We start from the raw sequence: 14,465 nt of genomic DNA, 5'->3' as shown, positions 1-14,465 counted from the left end.
ATACAGTACTGATTCCTTTCTAATCACTTGCCTTTTTTCATTAATTCCTAACCTGTCTTCATTTATATCCTCTACTCCTCTGCATCCCTAGTTGCTGATGGTTTGGGGTGAGAGTGGGGTAAAACTTTTGACAGAATGGCTATATTTTGCTTCCCATGTTATAGCTCCCTGTGGAACTTTGAACAGGTAAAATTAGACATTAAACGTTATTGAGCTATGCAGAATTCCATAGGAATATAAATGAGGTATTTGGTAAGCATTTATTTGCTAAGCTGTGTTCTAAGAGCTGAAGTGGATATAAGCAAATTGGTTGGACCTAGTCCCTGTCCCTCATGGGTCTCTCAATCTTAATCCCCATTTTACAGATAAACTGAGGCCCAGAGAAGTGAAGTGACTTCCCAATGTCACACAGCAGACAAGTGGCGGATCCAGGATTAGAACCCATTAGAATATGGGTTATTGTAATGATTCTGCCTCAGGGGCTATGGCTAGTGGTTCCAGGAATTGCTAATAACCTAGGAATACTCCTAAATGAAGAAACCCAATAGCAAAATAGATATGTTTTTATTTACTAGATTCTCAACATATTGCTCTAAATTTAGGTCCTGACCAAATTGGAATGCAGCCAGGAAGGGTTAATAGAGCATCACAGTGTTCAAGCCAAATGAATAGGAAATGGGGAATCCAGTTGGCACTACATTATAAAATGCCTCACTGTAGACTTGACTCTTGAAAACCAAGGGAAATCTTTCTTCAGTCTCCTTTGCTTGAATTTGCACATGCAAAATATCTTAAATTCATAGATCAGAACTACCATAATTAGGAAAGACAGTGTGAATACCTCTAGACTGTAAGCCTGTTGTGGGCAGTGAACATGTATGCCAACTGTTATCTTGTAATAATCATCATAATAATTGTGGTATTTAAGTGCTTACTATATACCAGGCACTGTACTAAGCGCTGGGGTGGTTACATGAAAATCAGGTTGGACACTGTCAGTGTCCTATGTGGGGTTCACAGTCTTAACCCCCATTTTACAGATGAGGGAATTAAGGCACAGAGAAGTGAAATGATTTGCCCAAGGTCCACAGCAGACAAGTGGCAGAGCTGGCATTAGAACCCATGACCTTCTGACTCCCAGACCTGTGCTTTTTCCACTATGCCACGGTGCTTGTACTCTCCGAGTACTTAACATAATGCTCTACACATAGTAAATGTGTAATGTATACCATTGATGATAGTATGTAAATATAAAAGTATCTGTGTGCATAACAGAATTCAGTCATTACAAAAATGCCATGAAAGTTGCATAGAAACCAATTATTTCAGATAACAGTTGCACAGAATGTTATATTAAAAATGTGCCCAATTAAGGCCAGCCTGCTTTGGGGAAGTTAGATAAAATTGGATAAAATTAAAAATTGAGTTTTAGTGATGCTCATGGTAAAATCATTAATCTAAAATCCAGTGAGGCCCAACTAATATATTCTGCTTGGAAAATATTAGCCACTCATCTGAGTGTGAACTTTAAATTCCATTTTCAGTTGTTCTGTAAGTGAATTTTGCTTTGCTACTTCATTTGTTGCCTTACTGAATAAGCTTTCAACTTGTAAATTTGCCTGAAATTTTAAAATCAACATTTTCCCCCAATTTTTTGAAAATATTCTCACTTAGAAAAGTCAGTTCAATTATTCATTCAGTCATATTTATTTATTTATGGAGCACTTACTGTGTGCAGAGCACTGTACTATGCACTTGGGACAGTACAATGCAACAGTAAACAGACACATTCCCTGTCCACAATGAGCTTACAGTCTAGAGGGAGAGAGACAGATATTAATATAAATAAATTACAGATATGTACGTAAGTGCTGTGGGGGTTCCCCTGGCAACACAATTATTAGCTTCATTAAGTTCAAGGCCTGCAAACCCAATATTTTAAGTAATAGGAACAGAACATGGATGGCAATGAAGAATAACACAGAATTTTTGATTGAGGAGACCTCCTGTACACTATTCCAGTAACTTCTGAAGATTCAGTAGAGTCCCAACTCCCAGAAATGGAAACAGCCATCAGTTGGTAGTTGCAGTTTTTCTGTATTCTCCTGATCACACCACCTGCTGTTGGTTAAGAGGCCCTGAAAACCAAAGGAAACCCAGTTGCCCCAACTACTGAGAAAGTTAGCAATGGCAGGATAGAAATAATAATAATGTTGGTATTTAAGTGCTTACTATGTGCAGAGCACTATTCTAAGTGCTGGGGTAGGTACAGGGTAATCAGGTTGTCCCACGTAGGGCTCACAGTCTTCATCCCCCATTTTACACATGAGGTAACTGAGGCACCGAGAAGTGAAGTGACTTGCCCACAGTCACATAGCTGACAAGTGGCAGAGCTGGGATTTGAACCCATGACCTCTGACTCCCAAGCCTGAGCTCTTTCCACTGAGCCACACTTGAGATGTAAACTGGAAAAGGACCTGGATCGGATGGCACACCTCCTCAGATCTGTGAGCTTGGAGGGGACACCCTGCCTGAAACCATCACAAAAGCTTTCCTTCAGTCAGTCAATCTTATTGATTGTGTGCTTATTGCAATGCAGAGCACTGTACTACGCACTTGGGAGAGTACATAGAAAAGATAGACCCAATTCCTTCCCTGAAGGAGCTTATTGTCTAGTGGAAGGATAGTCTAGGATCCTTGGCCTCCTGCTGCTCCCTCTTTCTGAGGGGACAAGAGGCTTCTTGCTTGAGGAGTCCAACCAAGCCTAAGACTACTGTTTCTTCAGTCCAAGGAAATAACAGAAGATATTGCAAGACAACTGAGTGGTGTCAGAGAAAAGCAACAAGTGCAAGAGTGCAAGATTGTAGATTAATCTCCCCACCTTTCTTCCTTCTTTTTTATGCCATCCTTCCAGGCACCCCTTGTGTGTTTGCTATTTATTTAGTTGTGCATTATCTATCTTCTCACTTTTAGTTATGATGTAGTCAGCAATTCAGACCCATCATCTCTCCTTGGATTTACTTTCTGAGGGAAGGGATTATGTTGTCTTTGATGATAGACGAGCATTTAGATCAGTGCGCTTTATACAGGAAGCGCTTAATATATATACTGTTGATGCTGATATTTTCATGGTAGGGCTCCTGTTGGACAATGAGATATTACAATTCTGTTTACATTTTAAAGTGGTAATTTTTTATATTCAGATAATAAAGATAGTTAGAACTGACAAGGTTCCTTTAATGTTTTATTTCCCTGTGGACTGTAAGCTCCTTGTGGGCAGGGAATGTGTCTGTTACATTGATGTGTTGTATTCTCCCAAGTGCTCAGTGCAATGCCCTGCACACAGTAAGCACTCAATAAATACAACTGATTGGTATTTATTTTTTCTTTATGAACAAATGAGAATCCTTAAATGGCTATTGAATCAGCCCATTGCTTTTCCTGGGATTGAAAATGGGAGTGTTGGGAGTGTGTGGGTAGGGGTGAAAGATTCAATCCAGTAATATTTTGGGAGAATTCAGGGAAATCAGGATATGGCTTAGAGTCAGTCTCTCCTCCTCCTCCTCTCTCTCTTTCCCTTCTCTCCCTCTCTCCTTCTGCTATAAACTAAGCTCTTATGTAATTATAAAATTAATGTGTTTTTTTTTCATTTCTTGCTTTTCAGGCTCTCCAAGCCAGACTTTAAATTGATAGAATGAAAAAGTTTAAACGAAGATTGTCTCTTACCCTGCGTGGAAGCCAGACTATTGATGAATCGCTCTCTGAATTGGCCGAACAAATGACTGTTGAAGAGAACAGTAGCAAGGATAATGGTAAAATGCTTATTATGTATCATTCTTTTAATTAAAAGTAATTCGGTGCACTTTTCAAAAAAATGGTACAGTACTGCATTGTTGTTTATGTCATGAATGTCTTTTTCCTCTCAGGGTTGTCACATTTCCTTTATTTCATTTATTTTCCCCATCCCCAAATCCTTATTTTTCAGTGGGCAGTGCATTTGGTTTTTCCTAAACCAGTAACCTTGCCTTCTGAAGTCGTGAAAGATAGAACAAAATGGGGATGGATCATTCAATCACTGTGCTTGAATTACTTAAAAAAAAAAAAAAGAACCTTGATCCCTGGAAGGTCTTATTGGCTTTTGGGAAAGCTAGCACCAATGCTTTAGATGACTTCTATATCCAGAGGAATGTGATTGTTAGTTTTAGAGGCTTTACCCTAGATCAAAAAGTTAGTTTCCTCAGTGATTTATGACAATCCCTTTATTGCTTGTGTATGAGCTTATTCATTTTTACTATATGATATTTTGAATATGCCAGATGATGTGTCTTCTGGCTATATCCTCCTGTAAAAGACTTTTAAACTCATCAGTTAGGTGCCCACTTTGTGAACTAATGTGGTTTCTGCTGATTTGTTTGTAGTCTGCCTTACATTTGTAACAGAATTCATTCTGTTCTTCTGTAATGCCTGTATTTTGACATGGTTGGGACAGAATACTGCTAAGGAATTAGAAAATGTTCCTCCAGCCAATACTCCTCTGTCTGGGTAGAAAGTGATGAGCTGCTGGAAGAGATTATTACATGCATACACATGGCACAGGTCAGAGAGTGCACCATACCATAGTTGAGTTTTCCTGAATCTGGGGTGGGGCAAGAATGTAATCCCCATTTCATAGGGGAACTGAATGTATATGTGTTTTTATTCTCCAGTTGGAATTAACGTAGAATTTCCTGTCATAATTATCACATCTATAGAAAGGAGAAAATTTATTTACGAAGGATACGCACTTTGGTTATTCTTCATAAAATTTGCTCTGGGCAGCCCTTTTAATTTGAAAAAAAAATTAATGAGCAAGAATACAGTAAAGTATGCCATCAACTATCTTCTGTACGACTTGGAATAAAACCTATGAGGCTGGATATGGTCATAAAGAAACCATTATTTCTCTGAAACCTAAGGTCACTTGTTAGGCTAAAATTATCTGCATCTACTGAAATCTCAACTTTTTGTGGAACTGCTTGCATTCATTAAGTTTCAGATAAGATGAATAACTGTACTTTTATGTGTATGATTAATAATGCCCTTAAAATACTTTATAGTTGACAATTAGGGGATATTTAGATCAATAACACAACCATTCTAACATTAGAATTTATCCTTTGCTAGTAATATTGATTTCTTAAGTAGTGCATACTGTTAGGTTTTAATTTGGTAATTTCTGAAAACCAAGCCAGTCTCTTTAGTAATGCAACATTGGTTGCCAAATTTCTAGATGTCAAAAATATAATTATTGTAATAAGGGGTTATAGGTAAATTAATTTGAGATTTATTTAGCAGAAAATGTGAGCTGGTGTAAAATGCACAAGCCTGTTCAGAGTCAATCCTATGACTTTCTCTGTGGGGATCCTGGTATAAAATATCCTGACCCTATTAAAATTGGAGTTCAGTTTAATGGTCATAATTGTGATAGTTTTTAAGTGCTTATTATGTTCCAAGCATTGTCTGGGATCAATACAAGACAATCAGGTCTGTCACAGTTATCTTCGAAAATCTTTCTTCAAAAGGGTCAGGGTTGCTTTCCATGTGAAGAGGAACTGTGGTCATTACAGCTTCCATAGTCTATCAACATCAGTCTGAAAATCTAAACTATTTCCTGATAGTGTGAATTCAGAAGAAAAAGTCCCCTACCTTGAGGATTTTCAAGGCCAATTTGATATCAGGCTACTTACTAATTTGGTCAAGTCATAGGTAGTTTCTTTGTCTATAGAAACCTGGGCCAATGCAGGAATGAGGTCTTTGCTGTAGTGATTCCATTAATGACCTTGTGTTTGTTCTATAGTCTTATAGATGAGGGTGACCTGAAGACTGGGCTGGAGCCCATGTACCTTAAAGTCTTATTTTCCTACCTCTCACCTTTAGTCTTTGTCCTTTCCCTCCCAATGAATATGAGACCCCGGTAAACTCATGGAGCCATTTCTAAACCCAAGTTTCAGTCCAAAGATTAGATCCGTGGCATTTAGGGCCTATGAATGCCACAATCCACTTTGCTTTTCACATTTTAATAATAAACTTCACTTTAAACAGCGTTTGAAGTATGTGTCCCAAAAACCAAGACAATCCAGTTGCAGTACTGAATTATAGATTTTTCAGACGGAGCCAAGATAATGCTAAGAGCTGCCAAAAAAAAACAGAGGGCCTGCAGAACTCCACATATTCGCAAATGGCGAATTGGGAGGGGACCAGAGAGAATAAGAGATGGCGGGGAGGGCCGGAGTGGTGGGTGTGGGATGTGGGTGGTGGGCAGGGAGGACGGGGCAGAGAGCTTCCTGTGGGAGTGGTAAGAACCACAAAGAAAAGAGCCAAAGAGGGAAAATAGCAGGTTGCAAAATGGGTGGCTAGAAAGATGAGTCAAGATCATAGGTTGTCCACAACAATTTTGTGGGCTTTAGTGAGTTAGACTGTTCTTTTAAACAGTGACTAGACAAGTATAAGTAGAAATTTTTCCCTAATGAGACAGACTTTATCTTCTATTCTTGTCTTTTTTGGGGGGATGGTGAAAGCAAAATGATTCAAGTTTGTTAAGGATGGAGTAGTAGGGCAGTCATCTTTATAAGACCAACCAGGGAGGGCAGGGTGCCAGAAGAATAGGGGTTGGGTAATTTCAAAGATGGTTAGTACAGGGTTGGGTTTGAGTAAAGTGCAAGTGTTGCTGGAAATCTCAGACCTTAAGAATACTGGTGAAATTTCCTAGAATAGGATCCTGGCATTTTGACCTGAAAAAGTTCATTAATTCATTCAGTTGTATTTATTAAGTACTTACTGTATGCAGAGCACTGTACTAAGTGCTTGGGAGAGTGCAATACAACAATAGACACCTTCTTTGCCCACAATGAGCTTATAGTCTAGAAATGAGACAGACATTAATATAAATAAATTACAGGTGTCCCAAGTGTTGTGAGGCTGGGACAGGGGGATGAACAAAGGGAGCAAGACCAGGAAAAATATGAACACCCTAAGTTCTAGGTATACTAGAAATTGGGCTATGGTGGAACCTTTTATTACCTTGTCTGGTCATAAATCTAGTTCCAACATTGAGTTTTTGTTGATGGAAGCAGGTGAGAGATGGAAGGAAATCCTTTATTTGATTGCTATTCCAGATTTTCCAGTCTACTGCTAGCAGTATTAGCCAAGTCTTTTCTGCTCCTCTCTCCCACTATGAGAACTCCACTGGTATACTCTGCAAAATCCTTAATTCAGGGTTAGGCTCTTTGCTTACTGAATGTCAAGCAAGCCTATTGCTGACATTAGCCAGAAAGAGAGCTGTCAGTGCTTTTCCTATTGATGTTTATATTTATGGAGTTAGACCAAGTATACATGCCAGACACCTAGAATTCTTCCCTGAAACTAGATGTGTGAATTTCTGGTGGTGTCTAGGAGATGGTCCAAAGTGCCACCTATTTTTAAACAAAGCAAATGGAGAAGGGAGAAGAAACAAATGCAAAGCTAGACCATTAAGCTACTTTTTTTTGTATTTTAAAAACTGATTTTATAGCTTATTATATATTGGGTAAAACAAATTTAATTGCCTTGAACTTTTTCAAGCTCTTTTTAAAAATAGTCTTTCAAATTCAAAAAATGAATTACTTACGCAAGAATGTAATTTCAAGTTCTTAATTGAAGGTTGATAACACACATAACTTGCATATCATTAAAAGAAAACCTTCATTCTTTGTCAAACTTATACAGCCTGCATTAGTCATTTGGTGAATACAGGGCATTTGAAGAGTTTCTGTGCATCTAAGCCACAAATGATAAAGAACCCCATTCTTAGTATTATGTTTAGGTGTCCTTCATATTTCAAGATGACGCCACCGATGGCGCCAGTTACCCAAGGGAACATGTGTGGCTGAAAAAGGCAACGTGGAACTGACGGCCCCGTCCACGTCATGCTCAAAGCTCGTCCTTTGTTGGGCTGTTGTGTGTGGCATCCGCGGTGCCTGTCACCGTTTTTGCTCATGCCTCTTTGTCTTAAAAATCCTCTCCGCCTCTGCTCATTCAGAACTACTCCTTTTTAATTGCAGTGCGCCTCACTGTCTGCCTCAGTCAGTCTCCCAGCTTTCAACTGTGATGCCATTTTGCCCGAGGCTTTCCTTTATTGCATCCTTAAAACATTTCTTTGGTTCCTCTTGTTTTCATCTGCCCCTTTTCAGTTCAGCATACAGGAGCCAGGCGAGTATCCTCCTGTCATCTGTTCACCTCACAGGTTCAACCCAAAAGAGTCATGTTGAGGTGGACATAGTGTCAGTGCTAACAGGGGGACCGAATATACCCAGAAACCTCTTCTTCTGGGCCACTATAATGGAAGAACATGGAAGATGAAGAAATACTGAATCTAAAGAGAGATAGCTTCCCTCACTGCTCTCCTAGGTTTGGAAATAAGAGAAGCAACATGGCCTAGTGGATAAAACCTGAGCCTAGAAGTCAGAAGGACCTGGGTTCTAATCCTGGCTCTGCCACTTGTCTGCTGTATGATCTTGGGCAAGTCACTTCAGTTCTCTGTGCCTCAGTTACCTCATCTATAAAATGGGGATTAAGACTGTAAACCCTATGTGGGACATGGACTGTGTCCAACCTGGTTAGCTTGTATCTAGCCCAGTGCTTAATACAGTGTCCGGCCTGTAAACTTAACAAATACCATTAAAAAATGAACAAAAAACCCCAGCCCTCTTTTTATTAGAAGCCAGCTCCATCTACTTTCCATTGTGAACACAAAGAGAATTCTCCATTCTCCATTAGCTAGGAAATTAGGGGCAGTGGAGCCCAGAATGATGAGATTCTTAAAGAAATAGTGGGCCTAGAGGAGTTCCTCTGTCTATTCATTCATTCAATAGTATTTATTGAGCGCTTACTATGTGCAGAGCACTGTACTAAGTGCTTGGAATGAACAAGTCGGCAACAGATAGAGACAGTCCCTGCCGTTTGACGGGCTTGCAGTCTAATCGGGGGAGACAGACAGACGAGAACAATGGCAATAAACAGAGTCAAGGGGAAGAACATCTCGTAAAAACAATGGCAACTAAATAGAATCAAGGCGATGTACATTTCATTAACAAAATAAATAGGGTAATGGAAATATATACAGTTGAGCGGACAAGTACAGTGCTGAGGGGATGGGAAGGGAGAGGGGGAGGAGCAGAGGGAAAGGGGGAGAAGAGGGTTTAGCTGCGGAGAGGTGAAGGGGGGTGGTAGAGGGAGTAGAGGGAGAAGAGGAGCTCAGTCTGGGAAGGGCTCTTGGAGGAGGTGAGTTTTAAGTAGGGTTTTGAAGAGGGGAAGAGAATCAGTTTGGCGGAGGTGAGGAGGGAGGGCGTTCCGGGACCGCGGGAGGACGTGGCCCAGGAGTCGACGGCGGGATAGGTGAGACCGAGGGACGGTGAGGGGGTGGGCGGCAGAGGAGCGGAGCGTGCGGGGTGGGCGGTAGAAAGAGAGAAGGGAGGAGAGGTAGGAAGGGGCAAGGTGATGGAGAGCCTTGAAGCCTAGAGTGAGGAGTTTTTGTTTAGAGCGGAGGTTGATAGGCAACCACTGGAGTTGTTTAAGAAGGGGAGTGACATGCCCAGATCGTTTCTGCAGGAAGATGAGCCGGGCAGCGGAGTGAAGAATAGACCGGAGCGGAGCGAGAGAGGAGAAAGGGAGGTCAGAGAGAAGGCTGACACAGTAGTCTAGCCGGAATATAACGAGAGCCTGTAGCAGTAAGGTAGCCATTTGGGTGGAGAGGAAAGGGCGGATCTTGGCGATATTGTAAAGGTGAGACCGGCAGGTCTCGGTAACGGATAGGATGTGTGGGGTGAACGAGAGAGACGAGTCAAGGATGACACCGAGATTGCGGGCCTGAGAGACGGGAAGGATGGTCGTGCCATCCACGGTGATAGAGAAGTCTGGGAGAGGACCGGGTTTGGGAGGGAAGATGAGGAGCTCAGTCTTGCTCATGTTGAGTTTTAGGTGGTGAGCCAACATCCAGGTGGAGACGTCCTGGAGGCAGAAGGAGATGCGAGCCTGAAGGGAGGGGGGGAGGACAGGGGCGGAGATGTAGATCTCTTCTGTATTCCTCTTCTTCTACCTGGACCTGCTATTCCTAATATTAACAACCACCAGTAAATATCATAAATTGCTTTTTGGCATGTAATTAATCTCACTTAGAATCTATGGGTGCATGGAAGACTTTTGAGACACTCTGAAATAGCTTTTACTCTGAGTGAATGAGATGAATCACGAAAAATTGGATTCTATCTGGACTGTGTGCCCCTCTGTATGTTTTAAAGAAGCAGAGGAGCTTCATGGAAAGACCATAGGTTTAGGAGTTAGAAAACCTGGATTCTCTAATCCCGGCCCCACACTTGCCTGCTCTGTGACCTTGGGAACTTCTCTTTTCCTCAGTTTCCTCATCTGTATAACAGGGATTCTATATCTGTCTTCCCCTCCCTCCTCTGACTGTAAGCCCCTTGTTGGATAAGGCCTCTCTGGCTTGATTATCTCATATCTACCCCATCATGTAGTGCAGGGCCTGGCACATAGAAAGCCCTTAACAAATGCCAGAATTATTATTATTATTATTGTTCCGGTTTTGAATAGAACATTTGTTGAATGCAGCTAAAAGCAGGAGAAGTGTTGTCAAATATATGCATAATCAAACCTCCATAATAGGTCATTGGACTTGGAGAATACTAGGTTTCTTTCTTAGAAATCTAATTGTATGTAATTCAGAAATGAATCTTGGACCAGAAACTGTAGTGCCTATGTGAGAATTAATCAGTTTTTTTTTATTGAGTGTTTACTGTGTGCCAAGAACAGAACTAAGCTCTTGGGAGAGTAGAATATAACAGAGTAGATGGATACATTCCCTGTCCAAAAAGAGCCATGAGGATTCAGATGCTCTTAGTGTGTATGGTACAAATTTTGAGTGCATTCATGTTGATTCTGTACAATATGTAGTCATTAAAGAAGTTTTGGTTTACAACATGCTTTTATGAACTCAAGTCAACCTGGTGGCAAATTGAACACTAAGAGGTGAAGTATGAACTCCTTTGGGCCATTTGTGAACAATATGTAGGAAATCAGGGCAGTGTAGGCCTGGCATATGGGAGAAAGGACTTACAGGCCCCTAGTCGAGCATATGATGCATCTCCCAAGGTGCTCTCTCTTGCTTAAATTGGAGGAATGCCCTGATTCTGCCAGAAGAATGCACCATGGCTGTGCAAACCATTTCACTGAGAAGTAGGAAGTAGAAGGAGGCAATTTCCATCTCACAGGGAAATCCCAGTCTCTTCCTTCAAGATACTGCGGATCACCCAGTGACCCAGAGAGAGGCCTCTGGGGCTGTGAGTGATGCTGGCTGCTTCCTTAGCATGGGACTGGGAGTCAGGGGACCTGGGTTCTAATCTCAGGACTTCCACTTGCCTGCCATGTGACTTTAGGCAAGTCACTTAACTTTTCTGTGCCTCAGTTATCTCATCTGAAAAATGGGGGTTGAGACTGTGAGCCCTATGTGGGACAGGGACTTTGTCCAAGCTGATTTGCTTGGATTCACCCCAGTGCTTAGTACAGTATCTGGCACATAGTAAGCCCTTAACCAATGCCATAATAATAATTATTATTATTACATAGTCTTCTTCCTGCTAAGGCCCTGAACACCATGGGAAACAGGGATCGATTATTTTGTATTTAATGCAGCACTTAGTATGGTGTCGGGCACATAGTAAGTACTTAACAAATAGAATAAGGCCCTGGTTACGGCTTGGTGCGCGGGTAGTGTGAGCATAGGCAAACTCCTCAGTGCCCAGCCAGGCATGTGTGTGTACCCTTGGACAGGATTCTAAGGCACAGTGTACCTGTGCGCTCATCTGTGCAGAAGCAGCCACGGATGTTGTCATGTGGGTTGGAGGGATTGATGCCTTCCTAGTCTCGTGGTCATTTCCTTTTCCCTCTAAAGCCACTTGTTCTTTGTACATACACACACTTGGAAGAAGCACCCATAGCACATCAAAAGCCCTCTAATATTACATCCTTCAATAAAGAGACAGTCCTTTATTTAATAAGTAGTAAGAATGTTGGATGTCATGGTGTCATAAATATTAGCAGCTGCCTTCCCTATTGCTCAGATATAAACTGGGGCAGTAAAGTGAACTGGTGTTTTAGAATTGGACTTTATCTGAAATAATGCCCGTCAGGCAGCTGTTGACACAGTGGATATGACAAGGTCACCCAGACAAGACCAATTTGCTGAAAATGCTATAGAGATTAAGTAGTCTTATGGATCAAGGAAAGCAATGGTCCATAGATAGATACCTTGCAGTACTTTTTGATCGTAACCAAAAGCTCACCCAAAGTAAAAAACAGACACAACCAGGTCAAAGGGATATACACTGACCCCTGCCAAAAGAAGCAGTGTGGCTTAGTGGATAGAGCACGGGCCTGGGAGGCAGGAGGACCTGGGTTCTAAACTCGACTCTGCCGTATGTCTGCTATGTGACCTTGAACAAGTCATTATGGAAAGGAATGGAATGAATTAACTTCTGTGGCCCTCGGGTACCTCATCTTAAAATGGGGCATTAAGACTGTGAACGGCATGTGGGACCGGGACTGTGTCCATCCTGATTAACTTGCATCTACACTAATGCTTAGAACAGTGCTCGGCAAATAGTAAGCACTTAACAAATACCATTCTTATTATTAGTATTATTCAGGACAGTCGCTAATCAGCAGAGAAGCTATCTGGCCCCATCCACATTACCATACCTAGAATACAATTATCACCATCCTCATCACAGACATAGAGATCAATCTTGCCCGTATGATCTTCTGATTTTGTCTTCCAACACTGAAGAGGCTCTTTGAAGCAAAGCCAGCAAATCTGTGAAGACTTGAAGACTTTTGACCTCCCCTCCAGCTTTTGAGCTGGTCAGTCAATGCCATGAAAAATGGTAATCTCATGGATCTGATGACATGACTGCAAAAGACTGCGAGCATGAAAGGGATCTGCTCTTTGGATTTCCGCACTAACTCCTTGGATTATGGGACATTGAACAATGCCACCCGTCTATTGAAACGCATTCTCAGCCAATGACCACTGAGTTGCAGGGTGGCTTGGATGGAAATGTGAAACCAGTAGGTAGGTTTTTGCAGCTCCACAAATAGAGGAAAAATGCAAGGAGCAACTCCTTAAACCTCTTTCTGTGTGTATTTACCTTGTGAACTTGCACCATCAACCAGTCAGGGTTTAGGAACTGCTAAGCATTTTTGAGTGCCCCAAGAAGGTGCCTAGATTTATTTCATGGCTGTATAGCTATTTGAACATAGCTGAAAATGCCATTGTTCATTCATTAAGTCATATTTATTGAGCACTTACTATGTGCACAGCACATAGTACAGCATAACAATAAACAGACACATCCCCTGCCCACAGTGAGCTTACAGTCTGGGGGGGGGGACAGGCATTAATATAAATAAATTACAGATTTGTTCGTGACTTTGGGAAGCAGTGTGGCCTAATGGATGGAGCACAGGTCTGGGAGGCAGAGGACCTGGTTTCTTGTCTCCTGTGTGACTGGGTCTCCTATGTGACCTTGGGCAAGTCATTTCATTTCTCTGTGCCTCAGTTACCTCATCTGTAAAATGGGGATTAAGACTATGATCCCCATGTGGGACATGGACTATGTCCAAATTAATTAGCTTGTATCCACCCCAACTCTTAATATAGCACCTGGCACATAGTAAGCGCTTAACAAATACCATTAAGGAAAAAAGACTTTGTGTCTTCTTGCATGCAATGTCAAATAATTTAGGCTATAAATGTGTCTTTTCAGCTGCACCTGAATGCATGGAGAGCATTTCAGTTGTGTCTTCTTCTAAAGCAAGGGATACCTACACACACACACACACACACACATGCACGCATGCATGCACTCACAAAAATAGCAAATTACTATTTGATGCATGCATGTTTATTAGATGTCTTGAGCATATGATCAGCTGTTTTGGACACTAATTAGTTTTAATGAATGATGATTGGCTTTGATGTTTATGCTGTTGGGGCTATTAAAAATATAGCCATAAAATGTAATGTTCCAATGGCTTACACCAGCACTGTGCTGAAATTTTCATTTTCTACACATTGTTCTTCAAAAACAGTGTGCATCTTTTCTTGATCTAATAATTGTGGAATCATGAAAGTAGAAAATAACTTTAGAGGTCCTCAAATTCTTTTTTCATTCTTTTTCCAGGAAAAGCACATGAAAGGCCATAAAAGATAATGTTATCTATCCAATTTGTAAGGAAAATCTCCACCTTCTTTCCATTTTTTTATCAGTGTATTTCAATAGCTTTATTACCAGGTCATATTCCAGTGCTTAGAACAGTGCTCGGCACATAGTAAGCACCTAACAAATACCATGATTATTATTATAACCTACTTAAAT

General features: G+C 41.2%; 1 protein-coding gene across 1 annotated transcript in view; it reads left to right on the top strand.

Moving 5' to 3' along the window:
- Nucleotides 1–14,465, top strand: part of CDK17 (cyclin dependent kinase 17) — a 142,148-nt gene that overhangs the window by 51,416 nt on the left and 76,267 nt on the right. Inside the window, exon 2 of the mRNA XM_029079467.1 lies at nucleotides 3,665–3,812. Within this exon, the coding sequence (XP_028935300.1) occupies nucleotides 3,695–3,812 (118 nt within the window). The 5' untranslated portion in view covers nucleotides 3,665–3,694. The remainder of the gene's footprint in view (nucleotides 1–3,664; nucleotides 3,813–14,465) is intronic.

Source organism: Ornithorhynchus anatinus, chromosome 14 (genome assembly GCF_004115215.2).
Source record: "Ornithorhynchus anatinus isolate Pmale09 chromosome 14, mOrnAna1.pri.v4, whole genome shotgun sequence".
NCBI classification, from domain to species: Eukaryota; Metazoa; Chordata; class Mammalia; order Monotremata; family Ornithorhynchidae; genus Ornithorhynchus; species Ornithorhynchus anatinus.
The sequence above is the reverse complement of the archived record's forward strand: the minus strand, read 5'-3'. Positions and strand labels throughout refer to the sequence as shown.